Source organism: Euprymna scolopes, chromosome 19 (assembly GCF_053919585.1).
Source record: "Euprymna scolopes isolate OS-2025 chromosome 19, ASM5391958v1, whole genome shotgun sequence".
In the NCBI taxonomy this organism is placed as follows: Eukaryota; Metazoa; Mollusca; class Cephalopoda; order Sepiida; family Sepiolidae; genus Euprymna; species Euprymna scolopes.
Genome location: NC_136500.1, coordinates 22,790,233 through 22,811,581, shown reverse-complemented (window position 1 = coordinate 22,811,581; position 21,349 = coordinate 22,790,233). Strand labels below are relative to the sequence as shown.

The 21,349-nt window shown below is 32.5% G+C and overlaps 1 protein-coding gene across 1 annotated transcript in view; it reads left to right on the top strand.

Annotated features, from left to right (window-relative positions):
- Nucleotides 1-21,349, top strand: part of LOC145303488 (zonadhesin-like) — a 181,563-nt gene that overhangs the window by 47,064 nt on the left and 113,150 nt on the right. Inside the window, exons 3-4 of the mRNA XM_080144907.1 lie at nt 4,182-4,435; nt 13,980-14,284. Of these exons, the coding sequence (XP_080001033.1) occupies nt 4,182-4,435; nt 13,980-14,284 (559 nt within the window). The remainder of the gene's footprint in view (nt 1-4,181; nt 4,436-13,979; nt 14,285-21,349) is intronic.

Genomic DNA, 21,349 nt, shown 5'->3' with positions numbered 1-21,349 from the left:
AATACAGCCTTATTTAGTGCGTACATTTTAGGAAAATGTGATTACTAGATAATATATATTCGCCAGCCGTATGAACATACGCTCGAAATTGTATTTAAATTATAACTGCTTACAATAAATGGAATAAACCACATATTTGTCATAATAAAAATATTTCTCTGTGATTTATTTTAATTTAAATTCGCTTCCTCTAAAAAAAAAAAAACACTCTATATTTAATAATTATCCTCGAGTGGAGCCCGGGTTATAACAAACTGTGACTCGTTAGTAAAAAAAATTAAAAAAAAAAAAAAAAAGCAGTAAATCCAACTACGAACATCTGTTCCCGGTATCATGTAAGTAGCGTAAAAATGTGTTCTTTTGAAGCAGGTTAACGTGGGTGATGACTCATTATTAAATAAACAATTTGTCAGTTTCGAACAATGGCAGCTTGATAATAATAAAGATATAATTAGTATCAATTACGAATGATTAGACAGGATAATTCCCATTGTTATCAAGTCCTGGGTTATTGTACGACAACAGATGAAAATAATTTATAAGAAACATTTTAGTTTGACTTCCAGCAAAAAACATTTGTGCGAGCGATGTTCCAAAAGCAATGTCTCCCTTTTTTATCACACCCGAATGAATTAGAAAGCATTACAAATTGCATTATTATAATGATTGAACTTATACATTCATCACCTGAAAATTTCATCCATTTTTTGCAGATATTGACGGTGTTAGACTCTAAGAAAGCAACCCTGTTATGGACGTGCATCAGAAGCAGAGATACGACATTGAATTCCTCAATGCAAAAAAATGTTGAACTTGTCAACATTCACTGGCGCCTGTTGAACGTTTACGAAGCCGATGCAGTTTATGTTATCACAGTTAGGGGGTGAGTTCGTTGATTTCAGAGTGGTGGCAAAGATTTAAGTGAAAAACGTGCTTCGGACTTTTACGACAAAGACGTCAAAATAGGCTGGCGAAGTTCATTGAGAATGGTGGTTACTATGTCAAAAACACATTCTGGAACACAAAAGGTCGCTCGTTTTAATGGTACTACTCCTGTCTTTATAGTTTTTCAACGTTTTAGTTTTTGAGTAAAAAACTGGGAGGCCTCACTTTTAAAACGACTCTTGTATTAAGCTGATATCCGAAAGCTGAACCGAAGCGGAATTCATCCTAATCGGGTTGAACTAGCCTCTTCCCTCGGAGGAAGTTTCATGAAAATATATTCACAAGTCGTCCTCAGCCCCATGTATATCTGATTCGGGGAAGATGACGTTAGTATTTTTGCAGTTATTACGTAGAAATGTCGACGTCATCCTACATACAGCGCCTGATATTCTCAAATGTTCACCACTCTGGAAATGACCATGCTCAACGTTGCTTAACTTCGGTGATCTAACGAGAATCGTTGTGTCAGTATGATTATGCCGTATTATTAAGCTGATCACAGTGTGTATGGTTTTGTCACTATATAATTAATCGAACCAAATTGCTATAAAACTAAAATTTCTTGTTTAGAAAGATTGTAGTGAAATCAAGATGAGATTCGAATGAATACCAAAATACGACTGACTTAAATAGCCAACACCTTTCTTTCTCCGTTTCGTTAGGATATGCTCTCCTCTTCGCTTCCAAAGGTTTTCACAGGAAAGTGTTAATATTTTTCAACCAATTAAAATCATTTAAAATTTAACAAACTCATGCGAACTCATAAACCATATAAGAAACGGATTGTGTAGTATATATATCTGCTCTTCATGATACCACTCTCCTGGGGATTATCTTCTCCTTGCGTGGAATTGAGTGATGACTGCGGTACACTAGCAAACGTATGCGACCTCCGCTATGATATTTTTGTTAGTTTTATGAATATAGATAAACTAAAAAGGAATTTTAAATTTCATTCGTTTCAATACCGTGCACGCACCCATGCTTGTATAAATTTATTATAAACAAGTGATTTCGCTTAGAATCCACATATCTCTTGACATGTTATATAATACCATCATCTGATATATTCGTGAGATTTGCAAAATGCACAGGTTTATTGTGATATTAGCATAATAGCTGAAAGACCCAACATGTTGTAGCAACGTACGTCGCAAGGGAAAGAAAACAAGTAATAACTCGAGTCACTTTTTCCCGTTTTAACAAAGACATTTATTTTCGTGTACTTCCCGAATAAAACATGACCGTGCTCTTTGTCTCTGACCTCAGACCTCTTGAACGTCGTCGTCTGTCCGTGCACACGTTCTCTTTATTAACTTTTTCTCTACCGTGACGTCACTTCGGGCATGGCCCAGAATTTGCATACGCGCGTCTGCACTCCGTTACAAAGAGAGAGAGGTTCTGCTTGAGATAACTGCTTCTATAACGAGTGCTTTGTGGTATTAAATATGTATACTTTATAATAGAGAGAAAAATAAACGAACCTCAAAGCCTCGGCGATTTGGTGCTGTCATTTCGATAACATTTGCAGTCAATGAAATACTGTATAAATCTAATTAGGGTAACTTGTTTTCGCGTTACACGATGCGTTACATATGATTTAACTTAGTACTAATTATTACGCTGGGTAGAGATTAAACGCCTAAAAACAATTAGCAAAAAATATGATGCAAGAAATCAAAACGCTTCTTTCTTAAGAAATTCTTAAAATATACATATTAAAACAGATTCTACCTTTCTTTGTTTTAAACGAATGTTTACTAAACTGTATTAAGTATTTTTGTTGATCACGCGTCAATGATTCAGTAGCCAGTATAATTTCTTCCACGATTGTAGTTTACGTATAGAGAAGCATACTTTTATGCGTATTCACTCTGATTTTGTCCATTGTGAAAGCAGTTTGTACGGAAATATATATTACTAGCATGGGTATCCAGTGTTGCCTGGGTTGACACGAAGTTCCGTTTGAAATACACCTTTATACTAATCAGTTTCATCATGGGCAACGTGGATACTCCAAAACAAAAATAAAAAATAAAACGGATGAAAACATGTGAATGTAATCGTCCCAAAAAAAGAAGTATGTGATACCCTCTCCACCAGATATTTCGGCAGGAGAGCTACAAAGTGAAGAAACTATTCTCCGGATATTGAGCACCGAAAAGACGCTCTCTTCCCAAAAATAATTAAAAAATAAATCGTTACAACTTTTATTTCAATAAAAATAGCAGCGAATGCCCGTGCGATCGCAAAAAAGATAAAGAAAAAAAAGATCTACCAAACACATGAAGAAGCGTTACATGGAACCAAGAACATTGAAGATGCATATCTATAAGTTCTCTATCGCTTCCTCTATCTCTTCCAATTATCTAATCACGGCCCTCCCCAAAAAAGAGAATGATGCCAAATAGCCGAGAAGGGTCAAGAATGATGGAAAAACCGAAAGAACATTAACCAGACCTCCGCTGGACAAATGCGAAGAGAACTGGGGCCTTGCCACTCAAATCTACGTGGAGACCAATTGCCGCTGCTAGCGAGAAATCGATGGTAAGTGACTGTTGCGATAGTGCAAATTAATTTACAGATGTTATCAGAAGAGGTGGAGAGAGCACGAGAAAACTGAGGAGACTTCTTGTCATTCAGCTTCCAGAGAACACCACAGGCTGTTTTTAAGGAGAGATCCTTTATGACCTATGTGAAAGCTCCTTGTGAGCCGATAATAATAATAATAATAATAATAATAATAATAATAATAATAATAATAATAATAACAACAACAACAACAATAATAATAATCCGTCTCCCACTAAATTTCGAAGTCTGTTTTGTACTTTATCAAAGTATGGACAGATGCTCTGAGCTGCACATCACAAGATGTGGCAACGGCATTTTACCTTAGGGCAAATTTGACTTTTATACAAGTAGTAGATTGCACCAAGAGTGAGATACTTCTTTCTAGAAAAGAAGAATGATCCAACGATCTCAAATAAGTAACGAAAATTTATTAAAATTACTTAAAACTACATAAACTTTGACATAAGTCTGTCGGTCTATGAAGTGTTGTGGGCTACATTGCATGAAATGAGGCACCCTATAGTATCACGCACGCACTCTGCTGACATCATAGAGGATGGAAACATAGTCGTCATCGCCGATGTTTACCGTTCCCAATGAATCCCATATTGACTTAAAGCTCTTTTGTTATTTTTAACTTAATTTCTTTATATATTTTACAGTGACCCGAGAATGCACTTGCAGTGTTTCTGGAGATCCTCATTATAAGACGTTCGATGGTCAGATGATCCACTTCATGGGCTCGTGCAAATATATCCTCGCCACGAATAAATACAAGAAAACCCGTGTAAATCCTACCTTTATCGTCGAAGTGAAAAATGAATATCGCGGTACCACCGCGGGCACATATACGCGAATGGTCGATGTCAAGTTTGAAAATGCCACCGTTCGACTTTTGTCCGGTCATAAAGTTATGGTAAGGTATTAGCACACACACACACGCGCGCACACACACACACACACACACGCCCGCACACACGCCTATATATACCCTATTAATATTTTTAAACCAAAATTGTTAATATATTAAAATTCCGGTAATGTTCATATACCAATAAAATCAAAGTCAAAATTAATTTACTCAATTAATTAAGCTTTATGGTTATCAGTTTTCGTAAGCATATAATATTTTCGCTAAATCAAGGAAACCAAATATAAAATGAGAACATCATATGGTGTATTTCCTTATGCGTTACAATTTTTTCGTAACAATTTGGATAAATTCAAATATTATATCATTTAAAAATATTCCAAAATAACTACTCTTCAGACGACGAAATACATTTGTTATACATATATGAATACATTTGTTATACATATATGAATACATTCATAGTCCCTATTTTAAGAAATAAAGCATTTGGAATAACCTATATCAATTTTTATATTTTATTTTTGTTTTGTTTTGTTTTATACTTTTTCGATTTTCTTCGAATTGGTTATTTAATCCACTTTCGTAGTTCTTATTTTTTATATGAAACTTCAATAATTCCATTTTTATATTCAATTAATCTTTTAATATTTTTAAAAAGTTTTTATAATTATTTTTTCCAATTTCCTTATTTTATTGAATAATTTCCGAAATACTTATCTAAATTTTCAAATTCTAGTTTCTATTCATATGTTTAACTATTCTTTTCTCAATCCGCTAGAGTTTCGTATAAATTTTATTTACATGTTACGATCTACAAGTTGATGTGTTTTTCCAACGTTATTTCTTAAGAAAAAATTATAATTAAAAGGTTGATTTAAATAATATTCATTACAATAAATTTCCCCCTTTACTTTTTATATCAATAACTTAAGTTTTAAATTTAACTTATTAAGTTTTATCATTATCTAAGTATTATATTTTTATTTTTACACCTTACTATCCATATTCTTCCTAATATCTTTACAATGTAAGGGAGATTGCTCTCTTTTTCCAAAACTTATCTATTTATCATTTATCGAAATTACATGTATTCTTACTTTAATATTTTGCCTTTAGTATTTATTAATCGCCTTTGCTTGATTTTAAACTTATAGCACTAACCTTTTCCTCTTTATATCAATGTAGGTTCAATTTCTTCTTTAGTTTGTTTCAACTTTATATTTTGATTTAATCTATTATAATCGATCATAATCTGTTCACCTCCATATCTCACAGCTACTTAATGTTCGATTTTTTATTTCCTCTTGCCTTATTGAAATTACACAGGTGTTAGTTGATTGCTAATAACGATTATTAAATTTAAATATATTTCTATTTCCCTTATTTAGGTTATAATTAGTTCAGTTTTTATATGTTAATTTGATGATCTATTAATTTATTTATAAAATCTTCGTATTAAATTTAACATTCTCTTACCATACTAACATTTCACTCCCTAGTTTTTATTATTATTACAAATGCTATTTTAATCAGGTTTTAGGCGTGATGATATGAATTTATTTCCATGAAGACAGCTTTGTACAACATCTAACTTCTTGTTTAAAATTTCCTCTTTGGAATTCACTATATGGTATGAATCAAATAAACATAGATTACATCTTTTTGATTTACTTGGTTTATATTTATTAATTCAAATCTATTTTATTCCTACAAAGTTCTCTAACCCAATTACCTATTACAGTCGTGTTCCTTTTATTATTTTGATTATTTTTGTTCTATGCTTATCATTATCATCAACTCGACTTGGTTCTTGGCTTAACTGTATTCTTATTAATTATTTTACTTAATCTATTTTCTGAAGGGAAGTATCTATCAATTATTTTGTAAAATTATTTAGGGATATCATTTTGTATATGTTAACTGAAAGGTGGATTAAACCAGACATGTTTTTGCGTTTTTTCTAATTCTTAATAGCACTATTGCTATTATATGCTTCTTCACTATTTTTAATTTCCTTGATGTTCTCATTTTATATTTCGTTGTCTTGATTTCGTGAAAATATTATATATATATATATATATATATATATATATATATATATATATATATATATATATATAGCTGTACCCTGCCACGCGTTGCTGTGGCTCAATTTGGTGTAATGGAAAAATCTAAAAAAAAGAGAAAATACATGTTTCTTATATTCTTAGTACAGCAATCCATTCTAAAAGTGTTTAAAAAATACGAAAATGAAAAAAAAACGGTGTTCTTGCTGAATCTGACCTGGATTCTTAGGGGTTTCCAGCAGTCATTGGATTAAGCCGAACGTTGCTAAAATGTTGAACCGGTTAATCGAGTGTTTTTTTTTTAATTTGTTTTGTGTTTTTTGTAATCGAAAATGTTACTTTTCAATAAATATTTTGGTGAGGGAGGGTTATTATACACAAATTCGAAAAGTTGTCCAAAAACAAATAAATGACAGCAAAGGTAAGGTTAGTTACGTTTCTACATAAGTGGATAATTTTTTAGTATTTTTATTTAATGTAAAAGGTTTAATCATCTCGGAAAAGCACACAGTGTTTATCGATGTATTTGAAACAGACAAATGGTCGTGGACTCTGTTGAATATTTTAAGTTTGGGAAAATAAGTAAAAAACTAAAAAAATCTATACAAAACAGTGCAAGAAACCCACCGAATATATTTGACCGTGAATAAACACCACCAACCTCCCAATAATAAGAACGGCTTTTGGAATAAAAATCGACAATGTCCCCATGGTAAGAATGGCATTAGGAATAAACATCCTCAATCTTCCCATGTTAAGAATGGCTTTCAGAATAAACACCCCTAACCTCTCCATGTAAAAACCGGCTTTTGGAATAAATATCCCCGTCCTCCCCATGTTAAAAACGGTTTTCAGAATAAACAACCGCTACCTACCCATGTTAAAAATTGTGGGGGTGGACCAAAAGTAAAAATTACCTTTTTTTTAATAAGTTGTTAGTTTTAAGCACAACGCTATTGAATACCACGGTTTTAATAAAGAAAAAGCAATCATTTTACTTAAATAAAAATAACTCCGAAAAAAAAAGTGTACTTTCCAGTTTGTTAAAATAAGTTTTATCGGTGGGGGGGGGCAATTTTACTTATGCTTTATTTCTTTGTTGTTCTTCATCGGCGACACTGGGCTTATTTCCTCAGCGACGCTGTCGCTCGGCTTACTGCGGCTGTTGACGCCATGTTCCGGGGAAAAACGTGTGTGTTCTGAGTTACGTCCGGATCACTCTCTGCATGAGTACCAAAGTTTGTTTAATATGGTAATAATTGGGTACACTTGCATAATTTGATCCTAGTTCTCGTGAATTCCCATCAAACATGGCAAAACGGCAATTATCGGTGTCAGCCGAGCAGCGTCGTAACAGACTCAGACTAATGAAAAAAAAAAAAACAAACCGGAAAAAATACGAATGCAAATGATCAAAAATAAAAAAAAATACCTACCTTGAAAAGTGGAAATATGTTTATTTCATTTTAGTATTTATAGTTTCAATAATGAAAAAAAGTTCATACTTTCTTATATAGAAACAACTGTAAAAAAAAACACCGTGTGCTCTGGCAATTATGTTTTGACGACGAAGATGGTTTTGTTCAGGTTCGTTGACTATTATGTTTCAACTCAGAACGCACCGTAGGCGAGCAATTTGTTTTAAATTAAAAAAGTGGGAAATGAATTTAAATGTCAAAAAATAGAGGATGTTCTTTTTTTTCACTTATCGATTAGAGTCGTCAAAGCGTGGTTATGGAATGAAAAAGGTACCGAAAGTAAAAACCGAATAGTCACGCAGAATGTTGCCCGGTTGTTTTGAGGTGTGTGTAAAGGGAGGGGGGCTAAAGGAAAGAATAAGCGAAATGTGTAAATATAAAATATAAACGATGTTAAACTTCAAGAAATTGGCAAAAAACAGCGAACAAACGTAAAACTGCTTTAAAAAAGTGTGTACTGTAAAGAATAAGTGATATATATATATATATATATATATATATATATATATATATATATATATATATATATATATATATATGGTAATCGGCTCGGCGAAAATCGAAAGTATTCTCGACGAATAAAAGTTTATTTTTTAATATGTTAATATTTTTTACTTTTTAATATTTAAAAACACAGTTAGATAATAAACAGTCACTCTTATAAAATTTCACGGAAAACGGGCGTATCACTTTCTAGTTTATCGATTTTGAACAAACCAGACGTTTGGTTTATATATATATATATATATATATATATATATATATATATATATATATATATATATATATATTAAATAAGAGATAAGAAAAGTTATATATGACTTTATAATATCAATAAAGAAAGAATAAGAGAGAAAAACATTTAAAGCCATGTGATTTCAAAGCAAAACCTTCCCATCAGACAAGGATAAAAGCCAATATCATACACAATATACAATATAGATAAAAGCTGGCTTAAGAACATTTAGAATGGATATGAATGAATATATCTCAGAATATATTAAATACAAGAATAACGAGCATTAATGTAACTAAAAAGAAAGAATTAAGCATGCGTGAATAGGAAAGAAAAAATTAACAATAATAGAATAAAATATTATATATAAAAAGAAAAATTATAATGTAAAAATAGAAGGGTAGTTTATAAGTAAGTAGTACGTGAATAGGACAGAAAAATATTTTTTATATTTTTACATATTACAAATATCAATCTAAAGGAAAAAGTAACAAATAATAAAATTAATTAATAAAAAGAAAATTAATACATACATAAATAGGTTATTAAGATAAACGAGATGGAGGAAGCGTATCTGTTGGCACAAAGAAGTTGGCATATTTAAATGTTCTACTGTGTTTGTAATGAAAAACGATTTCATTCTTGGAGTTTATTATATTATTACTTTTATTTTTAAAGAAGCATATTATTAAAGTTATCTTTGAGATGCAAATTTGAAAGAATCTAGAACCAGGGCAATAAAAATTATTTTTAAGTCAATTATTTTAAGGAGAAATATATTTTATTAGACTTAAGGTTTCTTACTAAAGTACTAAGCATGCAGTTATTATTATTATTATTTTAGTAATACTTTTAAAAGAATATATGTGGGCCGATATGGGTTTCTTAATATGGTAAGGCGAGATGCGATATTGCTATAAGTTTTTACATGTGAAATAAGATCAAGTTTGGTTGAAAAGTTAGTATTACGGAGAGGTAGTGATCTATTTAAATTAAGAGTGGTAGATTGAGTCATTAGATTTACTGGGAGTATAATTATTAAAGGATTTTTAGGGAGAAATATAATTTTATGTAACGTCAATCTCTGTTCTTAGAACAGCTCTTATTTATATTGTATTTTTTGCATAATACTGTCTCTTCTTTGTTTCTGATAAGAGGCATTTAGCTCCGAAATGCCACGAACTAAAGAAGTTTTTCTATTTTACTCTTTCCTTGTTGATCTGATTATATAATAAAGTTATGTGACATCTATTCCTTATCTTTAATGCAATATATTTAATTGCTCCTCTTAACAATGTTGAGATTTATCTACCTTGATAAGTTTCCTTTGCCAAAGATGGACTCTTTGCTAGATTAGTTTTATTTATACCTATATATAATGCATAATAAAACTTAACTTTAACATTTACTACATTTTACAGTAATATCCGATAACCAAAAATGAAGCATGATGTGTTTTGATATAAAACAATATTACTGAAACTATATATATATATATATATATATATATATATATATATATATATATATATATATATATATATATATATATATATATTATAGTTATCAAAAAAGGAAAACTGAGTATTTTTTAATCTATGGTAAAAAGAAGGACGGAGGGAAAACATTTAATGGGGGTTAAAAAAAAAAATAAACAAGGGAATAGAGTAAGCTGATCGAGTTTCGCCCTCATGTTTCAAAGCCGAATCGTGAGCTTCTTTTTGTATAAGGAAATGAATTCAAACCGAGGAATGACTAAAATTAAACCCAACTATTGGTGGAAAAATGAGGGAACGACTAAAATAAATCTATTGTTATGATAATTATACAATGGAGAGGGAACGCTTTAGAGACTAATCACGTTCAGGCAACAAAAGACAATCCCTTTGCTTACAGAGAGAAGATCTCCTTAAACGGACGTGAACAGTCTCCAAGACCTTTATACGAAATAATTTTTTTTTAGTTTTGTACCCCCTAAAAATAATGATCTATATGTATGTGTGTGTGTGTTTGTGTGTGTGTAGAAATCCAGATAAGGTTTTTATCCACATGATAAAAATTACAAGGATCCTTACAATGTTTATATAGTAGTGTTCAATAGTACATGGCCTATTTACCGATAAAATGTGATTTGCGTCAGATTAAAACAAGTTTTGCAAATATATAGCGAAATTGTTTGTATAGATCAAATATTTATTGGTAATATATCTATATCTATAGACCCTCTTTCACTCCATGCTGTTTCATTACGTCTCTTATTTTATACAGTGCCTATCATTCTCACAGTATCCCTGTTTATTAACAGTAAAAAGTAAAAAAGAAACACATACACATACTCACACACTTACATATATATATAATTATAAGTATAAATGTTAATAATTGTTTTTCAAATGTATAAGTATAAATGTTAATAATTGTTTTTAGTGTTTCATGCTTTCTCAATCATCAGTGTGGAAAGTGATAATTACTACTGGTCGGGAGATTTAAACCCAATCACAAAGTCAACCTTGAGTCCCTCTGCTAGGATCTTACTTCTAGACCACCGGGAATTTTCACGAAAATTAAAGCTAATTAAACGCTTATAAATGCCAAATACGAGGATAACGTAATAAGCAATATATATATATATATATATATATATATATATATATGTGTGTGTGTGTGTGTGTGTGTGTGCGTGTGTATGTGTGTGTGTGTAGATAGATGTTATTTGTTTTTGTTTTTGCGATACGTTTTTGGTGAATTCAATTATTTACGAAAGTGCATTTTTACCTAAATGCAAGTTGGATATAATTTTCCCTTTAACCAATTTGGTACCCCCCATATGGGGAGCAGCATATATATTGTTTTTAAAATATAATTATCCACTGACACGTGTTCTACGACTCATCAGAGTGGCTAAATCTAGCGAGATTCGAAATCGGGACCCCACGGTAATGAGCCTAAACTATTAACCTGCTCGTCCATCTCGCACGACTGTTTGGATATATCACGATTTACTTAGATGTTATTTTTTTTTCTTTTTGCGATACGTTTTTGAATGAATTCAATTATTTACAAATGTATATTTATATATATAAGAACACAATTTAAGACTGTAAATTATAATTTACAAGAATTTATCGTTCGACAGGATAATCAGGAAAAACTATTAAGAATTTATTAATACGCAGTATTTCAAAGAATTCATTCTTTTCATGGGAGGAAAGATTTTAGCAAATCACTTGTTATAGTGAGGCTATGATTTCGCTGATACTAGCATACATTGAAACTAATAATATATGCATAAAAGTTAGTGGAAAGAGTTTATGAAATGGAGAAATGAACAATCCATGTGAAAGGATATGCTGTTCTTAGGCTGGTCTAGAATGCAAATTGGTCATCAGATTCAATGTTATCATAAATAATAGTTATATTTCATGTAAATAATGTATATACAATTATATAAAATATATGTACAAATAAGTTAGAGGGGGTATGGGAACGATTAAGATGTATACCCGAGCAAGTCCAATAATTTAATAAATTCCTTCTGTCGACAGAGGGAGGGCCTACGTGAAATAATCGAGACTGATTCCAAAATCTTGTAGATTATGTCCAGAAAATGGTAGCTATTTTGAATGACCCAGATAAGTTTTTTCGCATCGATTCTGATGAAACGTGCGACAACACTTATAAGAATGGAACTAAAATCCAGAAGCGGATTTTATACTTTTATAAGAAAAGATAATTTTTCCAAAGTGATGTTTGACAAAATAAGGCCTTCTGGTTTACTGAGGCCTAGACATTATGACCTTCCTAAAATACATAAGGAATATATCCCGCTTATACTTATTTTGTCTGTGGCAGGGTCTGCCCAATGCTCCCTAGCCCAGTGGCTATTGATCATTATAGAACCAGTTTATGCTCTATGCACTAAATATTTCATTACCGATTCATTCAGGTTGGCTGAATATTTACATAAGTTGCAACCTTGTGCTGTGAAGAATTTCATGTGTTCATTTCACGTTTCCAACCTATTTATCAATGTCACGCTACAAAAAAAAGAACATTGGTATTGGTGTTGATTAACTCTATTAATGGCAATCTATCTCCCCAACCTTTCCCCAGGAACATATTTGTTGAACTTACATTGATAATCAGTAGAACCCAGCTTTGATAACGTTATGTAAAAAGAGATTTACGGGATTCAGATGGGAAGCCCCCTGTGTCCTGCATTAGCGGATATGTTCGTGTGTTTCTATGAATCTGTATTGTTTAGTAATGTATTGAAGCCATCAATATATTTTAGATAAATCGATGACACTTTTGCAGCCTTTATATCTGAGAGTGAAGCAAAAATATTTTTTTGACAATCTCAATTTTCTGCGCACAGTGTTATCATTTACTATGGTGAAAGAGAATGACGGTTGCGTACCTTTTCTGGATGCTTTGATTGAACGTAGTAAGAGTTCTTTTCTTACTACACTCTATCGCAAATGAACATTTACCGGTCTTTATTTGAATTGGCGCTCATTTGTACCTATTTCCAGGAAAATAGGGCTTATTCAGACATTAGTGTATAGAGCCCTTAGAATTTGTTTTTCCAACAAACTTGAACATAAATTGAACACAGTCAAATACATTTTCATTCGTAATGGTTATCCAGAGACTTTGATTAATTATATTATTAATAATGAAGTAGAAAAATGCAATTCTCCTATAGACCTGGGTTCCTCCAAGGTTCCTCTTTATTTAAAACTTCCTTGTATTTGAGATGCTGATCAGTGTTTGAGCAGACGGATTATAAAGTCTGTATTAAATTGTTTCCTGTCTGTTGTATTATGTTTGGTTATAGTGTAAAATCTGTATCCCCCCACCTGGTCAAGAAGGATAGTTTGCCCTACATCACATGAAGCAATGTTATTTAAGAATTCAATTGCCAGTGCGTTGCTGGCTATGTAAATCGGACCGCCTTTAATTTGCAAGCATGCATTAACCAGTATATCCCAGCAAAATTAAACTGAGCAAGCCACGTCACTCTCACTACTCTTTCACTTTTGTAGTTTAAAAATTGCTAAGTTATAAAATTAAATTTTCCCGTTATAAACAAAATGAATAAAACGTCGTAGTTGATGTTAATGCGTACCTGGAACAAACGCAGACCCCACGATCTTTTTGTATCAAAGCCTGGGTAGAAGAAACAGACACACAGAAATTAAAAATGGCAAAGAGACAACAACATAACATTTACACCAAAGTGGTACATATTTATTTTCTAACGAAGCTTTTTAATTTTTTTTTTTTATTTTTCAACCGGACAGGTCAACTCCGAAGTGGTGTCTCTACCTATTAATGATTCCAGTATTTTCGATGCGACTTACGCGTCCGGCTGGGTGAGCATCTGCACGAATTGGGGATTCCATCTCTGGTTTGACGGCAGTCATCGCGTTATTGTCACGCTCAAAAACGCCACTGAGGGTTTCAGTGGCATCTGCGGTGATTGTAACGGTAAGAAGGATGATATGAAGACCAAAGATGGGATAGACGTTTCTAATGCACAAAACAAGTACGCAAAAATCGGCGAGAGTTATAAAGTGAATGATGATAGCGATAAAGCAGAAACTATGTAAGTATTTTAATATGCCATAACAATTGTTCCGTGCATTTTTGTGAATGTCAGATGACTTGGGGTACATATGTAGAGTCAAATTCGAGCTTTTAAAAAGTGTGCATTAGTCAAAACGCCGATACACATAACCATCAATATATATATATATATATATATATATATATATATATATATATATATATATATATATATATATATAGACTTGCATGTAATATACCGAGTTCGTGTAATCCAGTAAATTTTCATATACGAATAAGTTTTAAGCCAAAAAGAGTTGACTTAAAAAGTAAGCTACAAAATTATCATATTTCATAATTGAGCATTAACATACTGTGTAAGCAAAATCAAGACTTCAAAAAAGGTGTTTGTAGCAATATATATATATATATATATATATATATATATATATATATATATACTAGGTTGGAGACTAAGTTCTTGCCGGTTTTTTTTTTAATATTGTGTTTCGAAAATGTATTCAAGTTATTTCAATTTGTTTATTTTCAAATCATCTAAAATACATCATTGGTTAAATAGTTATTAGTTCTTATTTTACTTTTAAAAATGTAGATTTAAAAAAGGGCGAGAACTTAGTTGCCAACCTTACATATATATGTGTGTGTGTGTGTGTGTGTGTGTGTGTGTGTGTGTGTGTGTGTGTGTGTGTGTTTATCAAGAATTTGTCATCTACCAGGATGGCAAAAACAATGGTTCACTGTTTTTATATTTTGTTTTGTTTTTTGCTAATACAGGGTGTCCAAAAAGTCACTGAAGGGTTTTGAACATATATATTCTTTATTTTTAAAGATATCTTTCTGTATTTTTAGCACAATCTGACTAAGACATTGGGAATTTTTTAAAAATTGGAAAATTTAAACAATCTTAATTTATGAAAAATAATGTCTTTTAAATGTTGCCCATTTTCAGCTTTGCACATTTGTGCTCTTTTTAAAACATTATTCATGACAGATTTCAGAATCTCTGGATTGTGATTTAAATTCTCTTATTTCGTTCTTGATGTTTTCCTTCAATTCTTGCAAGGTTTAGGGTTTGTTAACATAGACTCTTCCTTTAAAATATCTCCACGAGAAAAAGTCAGAGAGAGTCCAGTCTGGGGAATGTGGTGGCCATTTGACGAAAGATAATGTTGTCATCACAGCATTGCTTGAGAAGCACCATGGGGTCTTTCGCCGTATGTGCCGTTACCCCATCTTGGAACAATAATCAAGACCTATTTTGAATTTATGGGCGCAGGAAGTCTATAATCATAGTCCGGTATCTCTTTCCAATTACAGTGACAGCATTTTCGTCTTGATCTTCAAAAAAATAAGGTCCAATAATCTTCTCCTCTGTTACTGTATAACATACATGCACTTTATGGAATGCAACTACTTTTGATACATTGACCTTGGATTTTCAGAGCTCTAAAATCTGTAATTGTGTTTGTTAACGAACCCATTCAAATGAAAATGGGCTTCATTTGGCATAATCAACTTTTGCAGAAAATTGGGGTCATTTCGGACAATTTCTTGCATTTGAACTACATATTGAGTCCTTGTTTGAAAATCTCCAGGCTTCAAGTGTCGAACAAGCTGCACTTTATGAGGTAAGAATTTTAAACTGTGCAGAATATTGCATAGTGAGGTTTGACATATTCAAAGTTGTGCGGAACGTTATCGAATCAATGTTTTAGGATGCTGCTCCACACGCTCTTGCACGCTTTCCCTATGTTCATTTGTGATAACATTTCGAGGTCTGCCAGCTTATGGAAGATCAAGTACAGTTACTTGGTCTGCAAATCGGTGCACAATGTTTCGAATTGTGTTGCGACTTGGGCTATCTCTTACATGAAAATGTCGTCGATAAGCCCTTGGAGTCAGAACAAATAACCTCTGATTTTGGTCAAACAATTTCACAACTTGCGTACGTTGTTCTAGATTGTTTTAAGTAATGCTATACTAATCCATAATCAATTTCCAAAATATTATCTGTAAAATATCTGAAATAAAGAAAAAAATAATCAGTAATTGTAAAATGACAAGGATTTTCAAATCTTCAGTGACTTTTTGGGCAGCCTGCATTTGATATTCATATTACGTAAGCTTATAGTATTCTCTTATGATATGGTTAATGGTTTCCTCTCTTTGCCAACATAAACTGCATTTGCTATTTTCCTTGATCTAGTCTACTAAAGTATATCTTACTCCTAGTAGTTCCCATACGCGTCTTTATAACGATCACTCTCTGGAGTCCTAGTCATTTTGTCATTGTTTTGACAGCGATAATCAACCTTTCAGTGTTTTGGGGTTATGTATTTTTCTAGTCTTTCATCGCTTTGTCTACACAGTCTTCTATACTTACCAATCAACTCTCCTCTTTCCATTTTACATACAGTTGATTAATATCAGCTTTCTAATTTAGTGCATTAGGCATGATCATTAGTTTCGTGTTTTATGACCCAAATACAAAGCTTTTTCTTTTGTTTATTATTATTATTATTATTATTATTATTATTATTATTATTATTATTGCATCCTTCTTGACTCTTCACAACTATTTTGTCTGGTATCAATTGAAGCTAGGGCCACCATTTTGGGGAGGGTAGCAGATTTTGGAATTTCTGCTTGTTTCAGTTCTCTTGGTTGGTTGTTGGTTGGTTGCCAAAATCCAGTGATTTTGAAGAAAAAGTTTTTAATAAGATAAGAAATAATAAGAATATATTTGTTTTGTTTTTCAAGTCGGTTTCTATTTAAATTATAGTTGGGACCCTAACAGGTTCTACCAATCCGGGTCAGAATGGACCTGGGAGCAATGGCACTCCCCAAAGCCCGAAAACTGTGGCTTCACCATCGGATATAGTTTAAAGTCATATCCAGGACCTCAATTCTCTTGAATTCGTGCAATATTCTTTTTAAAATTTTACTTCAATTTCTATTTCAACATATGTGGTTTGCCGGTGTTCTTATGTGGACTGATTTCAGCATTTGAAGATTTTCTTCAATAGTTCGACTCTTTTCACCAGTGCTGTACATTGTATGACACTGATGGTCTCTTTTACTCTAATTTTTCTTAGTACTTTTTCCACGTTTTCACAACTGTTCTGCAATAATAATAATAATAATAATAATAATAATAATAATAATAATAATAATAATAATACCATCACTGATACTACACAAAGTAGTTGTTCGGGAAAGGTCAAGTAGAATACAAAGACCTCCACTGAAGATATGTGGGGAGTACTGAGATTTTTTATTTCTATTCAAGAGAAGACCAATGGTCGTTGCCAGCAGGAAATGAATGGTATGCGGCTGTTTCGATAATTAAAAATTATTTATAATGAATATTGAAAGAGTAGGAGAGTACTGGAACTTTTGGGTAGACTTGTTGTAACTCAGATTTCAAGAAACACCATTAATTATTGTCAGTGACTAATCACTAAGGCTAAGACAACTGCATATTCTTTTCATTGTTTTGATTCTCGAGTGATTATCCGTTAATATCTTATATGCTTTTATATAGAGTGGTGTTCTCAGTTGATTAATTATATCAGATATATATTCGAGAGTCAAAACAATGAAAAGAATATGCTGTTGTCATAGCTCTACTAATCACTAATGATGACCTCTGTGAGAACTCCTACTGGGTATATAATTATTATTTGTACTCACTAGGAGTTTTCATACTGGCAATCATCAGAGATTACTCGCTGACAATAATCAGTGGTGTTTCTTGGAGTTCAGGGGATAAGTTTTCCTAGATTTCCAGAATTTGCAACATCGTAACAGTTGCTTGCCATTTATTGGCAATAATCATTGGTTATCACTGGTGGACAATAAGCTGAAAGGTGTGCTGGTCGACGATTATTATGATTGTTATTAATATTTGTAAAAGTAGAATTTCAGAAAGAATTTCATCACGGCGAAATAAATATTTACCTATAAGGTTATTTATGCTTAAATGTTTTAATAGCAAGGAATGTTAGTTTTCATAACTTCCACAAACAAAAATGTTAATTTGGTGAAAAAAAATGTTAGAACATAAACAGAATGACATAATGCGATCATTCAGATGCACGTAATAAGAGTTAAGAGTCGGTAGTCAGAGGAAGAAAGATGTTCGTGAATAGCTCCAAGTAGGGAGAAAATGTCGATAGTAAAAAACTAGGACCAACGTTACAGCTTTCTAATGGGGAGAAACATCCGGAATAAAGCTGCTGTAAATACCACCAAGATTTCGAGTTGTACGAATCTTCAATTGCAGCTTTTCCGATGATCTGCCAAATCAAAACCAAAGATGGATAAGGTATATTTTTCCATTGGCCGATGTAAACCCTGAGAGACTTATTTGTTTCTGCTTGTTATAATTGTTCTAGGTCCTGCCTGTTTAGACAATCACTAGATGATCAACAGACACATTCATATGTAGACTGTCAAATATATCGACGCGTAAATAATATATACTCATAATATATACCCTCGACAATATTACACAAGGTTCCAGTTCCCTTTACGCTTATCCAGTGGAGGTCAGATTAGGACTTTCTCTCCTCAGTCTTTCCATCCTGCTCGTTCCTTCTGTACTATTTCATATGGTTCCAGTTGATGCCGACACTATTGGGGGAGGGTTAATTTACGATTATTATTATTATTATTATTATTATTATTATTATTATTATTATTATTATTATTATTATTCACTCACTGGGAGTTTTCACACCGACCATCATCAAAGAGTTCTCTTTGAGAACAACTTGTAGTGTTCCCTGGAGTCTGAGTGACAACAAATCTCCCCAGATTTCAATTCCTCTCCACCTTTTTCATCCAGTGGAGACCTGGTTAGTGCTTTCTCCTCGGTTTTTCTCTCTGCATTGATCTATCGACTATTTGGCACAGCGCCAGTCGTACTGATGCCAATTTTTATTTTTTTTTTTTTTTTTTTTTGGTGGGGAAAGGGAAGTGGAAAGGAAGGGGAGGGGGAGAGAGGGAAAGGGAAGGGGAAAAGGAACGGAAAAGGGAAAGGCAAATAGACACTTTTCACTTTTAGTGTATTGTTCTCTTGGTTTTCGCCTTCTTGTTTCATTTCTGTTGCAGTTTATATATGCCCGATTAAAAATTTGTCGCTCATGTTGACTAGTTTCTGCACTCAATGATTTTCCTTACGATTTCAGAACTTATAAGAATATAAACCCTAAAGAAAAACAATATAATATCAATAATTGTAGGAGCACTAGGAACACTCACAAATAATTTGATAAAAGACTAAGAGAAATCAGAATCGATGGGAAAACTGAGATTATGCAATGAACGGTAACTATTATTATTATTATTATTATTAATTAGTTAGTTAGTTTTCTCTCCTACTCTCAACTATTAGTTCTCTAAATTCACAAATCTGACAGGTCATTTCGAAAACGAATAATTCTTAATCCAGATTCATATGGTTTGACAATCCCATTGCATATTGTCTTATTTGTTAATAAATCCATCGTTCCTAAGTAAACTTACAAACACCAGCCACAACCTATGAAGGCCTTTCTCATAAAATGCCAATCAAGCGCTATTGGTTTATGATTTGTGTGAGCTGATTATCAGTAACAATTAGTTAAGATGTTCAGACTTAATAATACCTTCCCTCCTGCAAGTACTTAGATGCTTGCAACTTCGAAAAATTATTCTAAACGGAATCTCAAAGTAGCTATAAATATTGTCGGGATTCAGATAAGGGAATGAGACAAAGTATATCTTCACCAAGAAGATCATGATAGGATGTAAAGGATACGAGTTTAGCACAGCGCCATTTATGATATTACTTTCAAACAATGCTTTTTTAAAATCCAAACGGAGCACTTATTTATGCTTTGAATTTGATTCATAATGATTTGGTTTGGATTATTATGTGTGGTTGCTTTGCTTTACGGCATATAAATTCTTTGCGGGTTGTTTAATGCAGAATCTGGTCACTGTCGCAAAGAATTGTTTATACATCAAGTTCTTTATATCTTGAAATAGTCATGGTTGTTGCTTTGCTTGTTTTGTACAGGGGGGGAGTTGTAGAACATAGTTTCGTGAAAGAAAAGGAAAAGTAGCAGTAAGGCTAATGTTTGGTGCATTTTAGGCCAGGAAGCTAATATCTTCAGACAGCCTGATCTGGTAGCACCAGTTGATTGAGTATAACATTCATTTTAATTCAAAAATCTCAGACCATCTATATTTATTTCTTACAATAACCTACACACAGGGGAAAATGTTTTCACATTTGTTTTACTCCAATTTACACCAAACAAGGCACACTCAGACGTAAGCAACTACTGTGAATTTGGGGTAAAATTTATAAGGGCATCCTCAGTGAGGAGTTGTGCAGTTCGCATTACATTTAAATTTCCACATTTTGGTAGAGTTCGGGAACTGGGGAACAGGAAAGGAATTTTAAAGGTAAGAGATTTACAGAAAGAAGCTACAGAAAATGAGGTATGATTTGCTGCTTGTCAGATTTGCCAGGGGATATTTATATTAAAGGGACATAAATGCAAGGGGTTCACCAGAGCGCATTCCGGGTAATTACTTATAACACAAGCACAGTGATGCAACATTGCGGTAAATTTGGCTTTCGCATGAAAATAATGTCCATTTCTAAATGCTGGAGTTTCTATGTTCTTTTGATTAAGTAGCGATGTCACATCTGGAGAAGCGTCGCCTTCTACTTACATTTACAAAAAAAAAACATTAATTGGTTTTGAGCAACATATATATCTATATGATGATGATTGCAACGTCTCGTCAGACGAGTGCCACTCCCTCAAAAATTTAAAATCCATGAGCCCAAATATCTGAGGGAGTATCTATACAAATATGATGTTACAGAGTTTTAGCTTTGTACGACAGCTAAGTCTCTCTCTCGGTTTAAAATTTTGAGATCCAGCAACAAGCAAGAGCAAGATAGCCAACAACAAATTAAACTGCAGACCAGCTTAATGCGGGTAATGGTCTTCCGCTTTATGGTTTTTTAAATCAGAGATTTGCTTCTCCTAGAAAGGTTGCCTTCACCACAGCTTACGGGAGC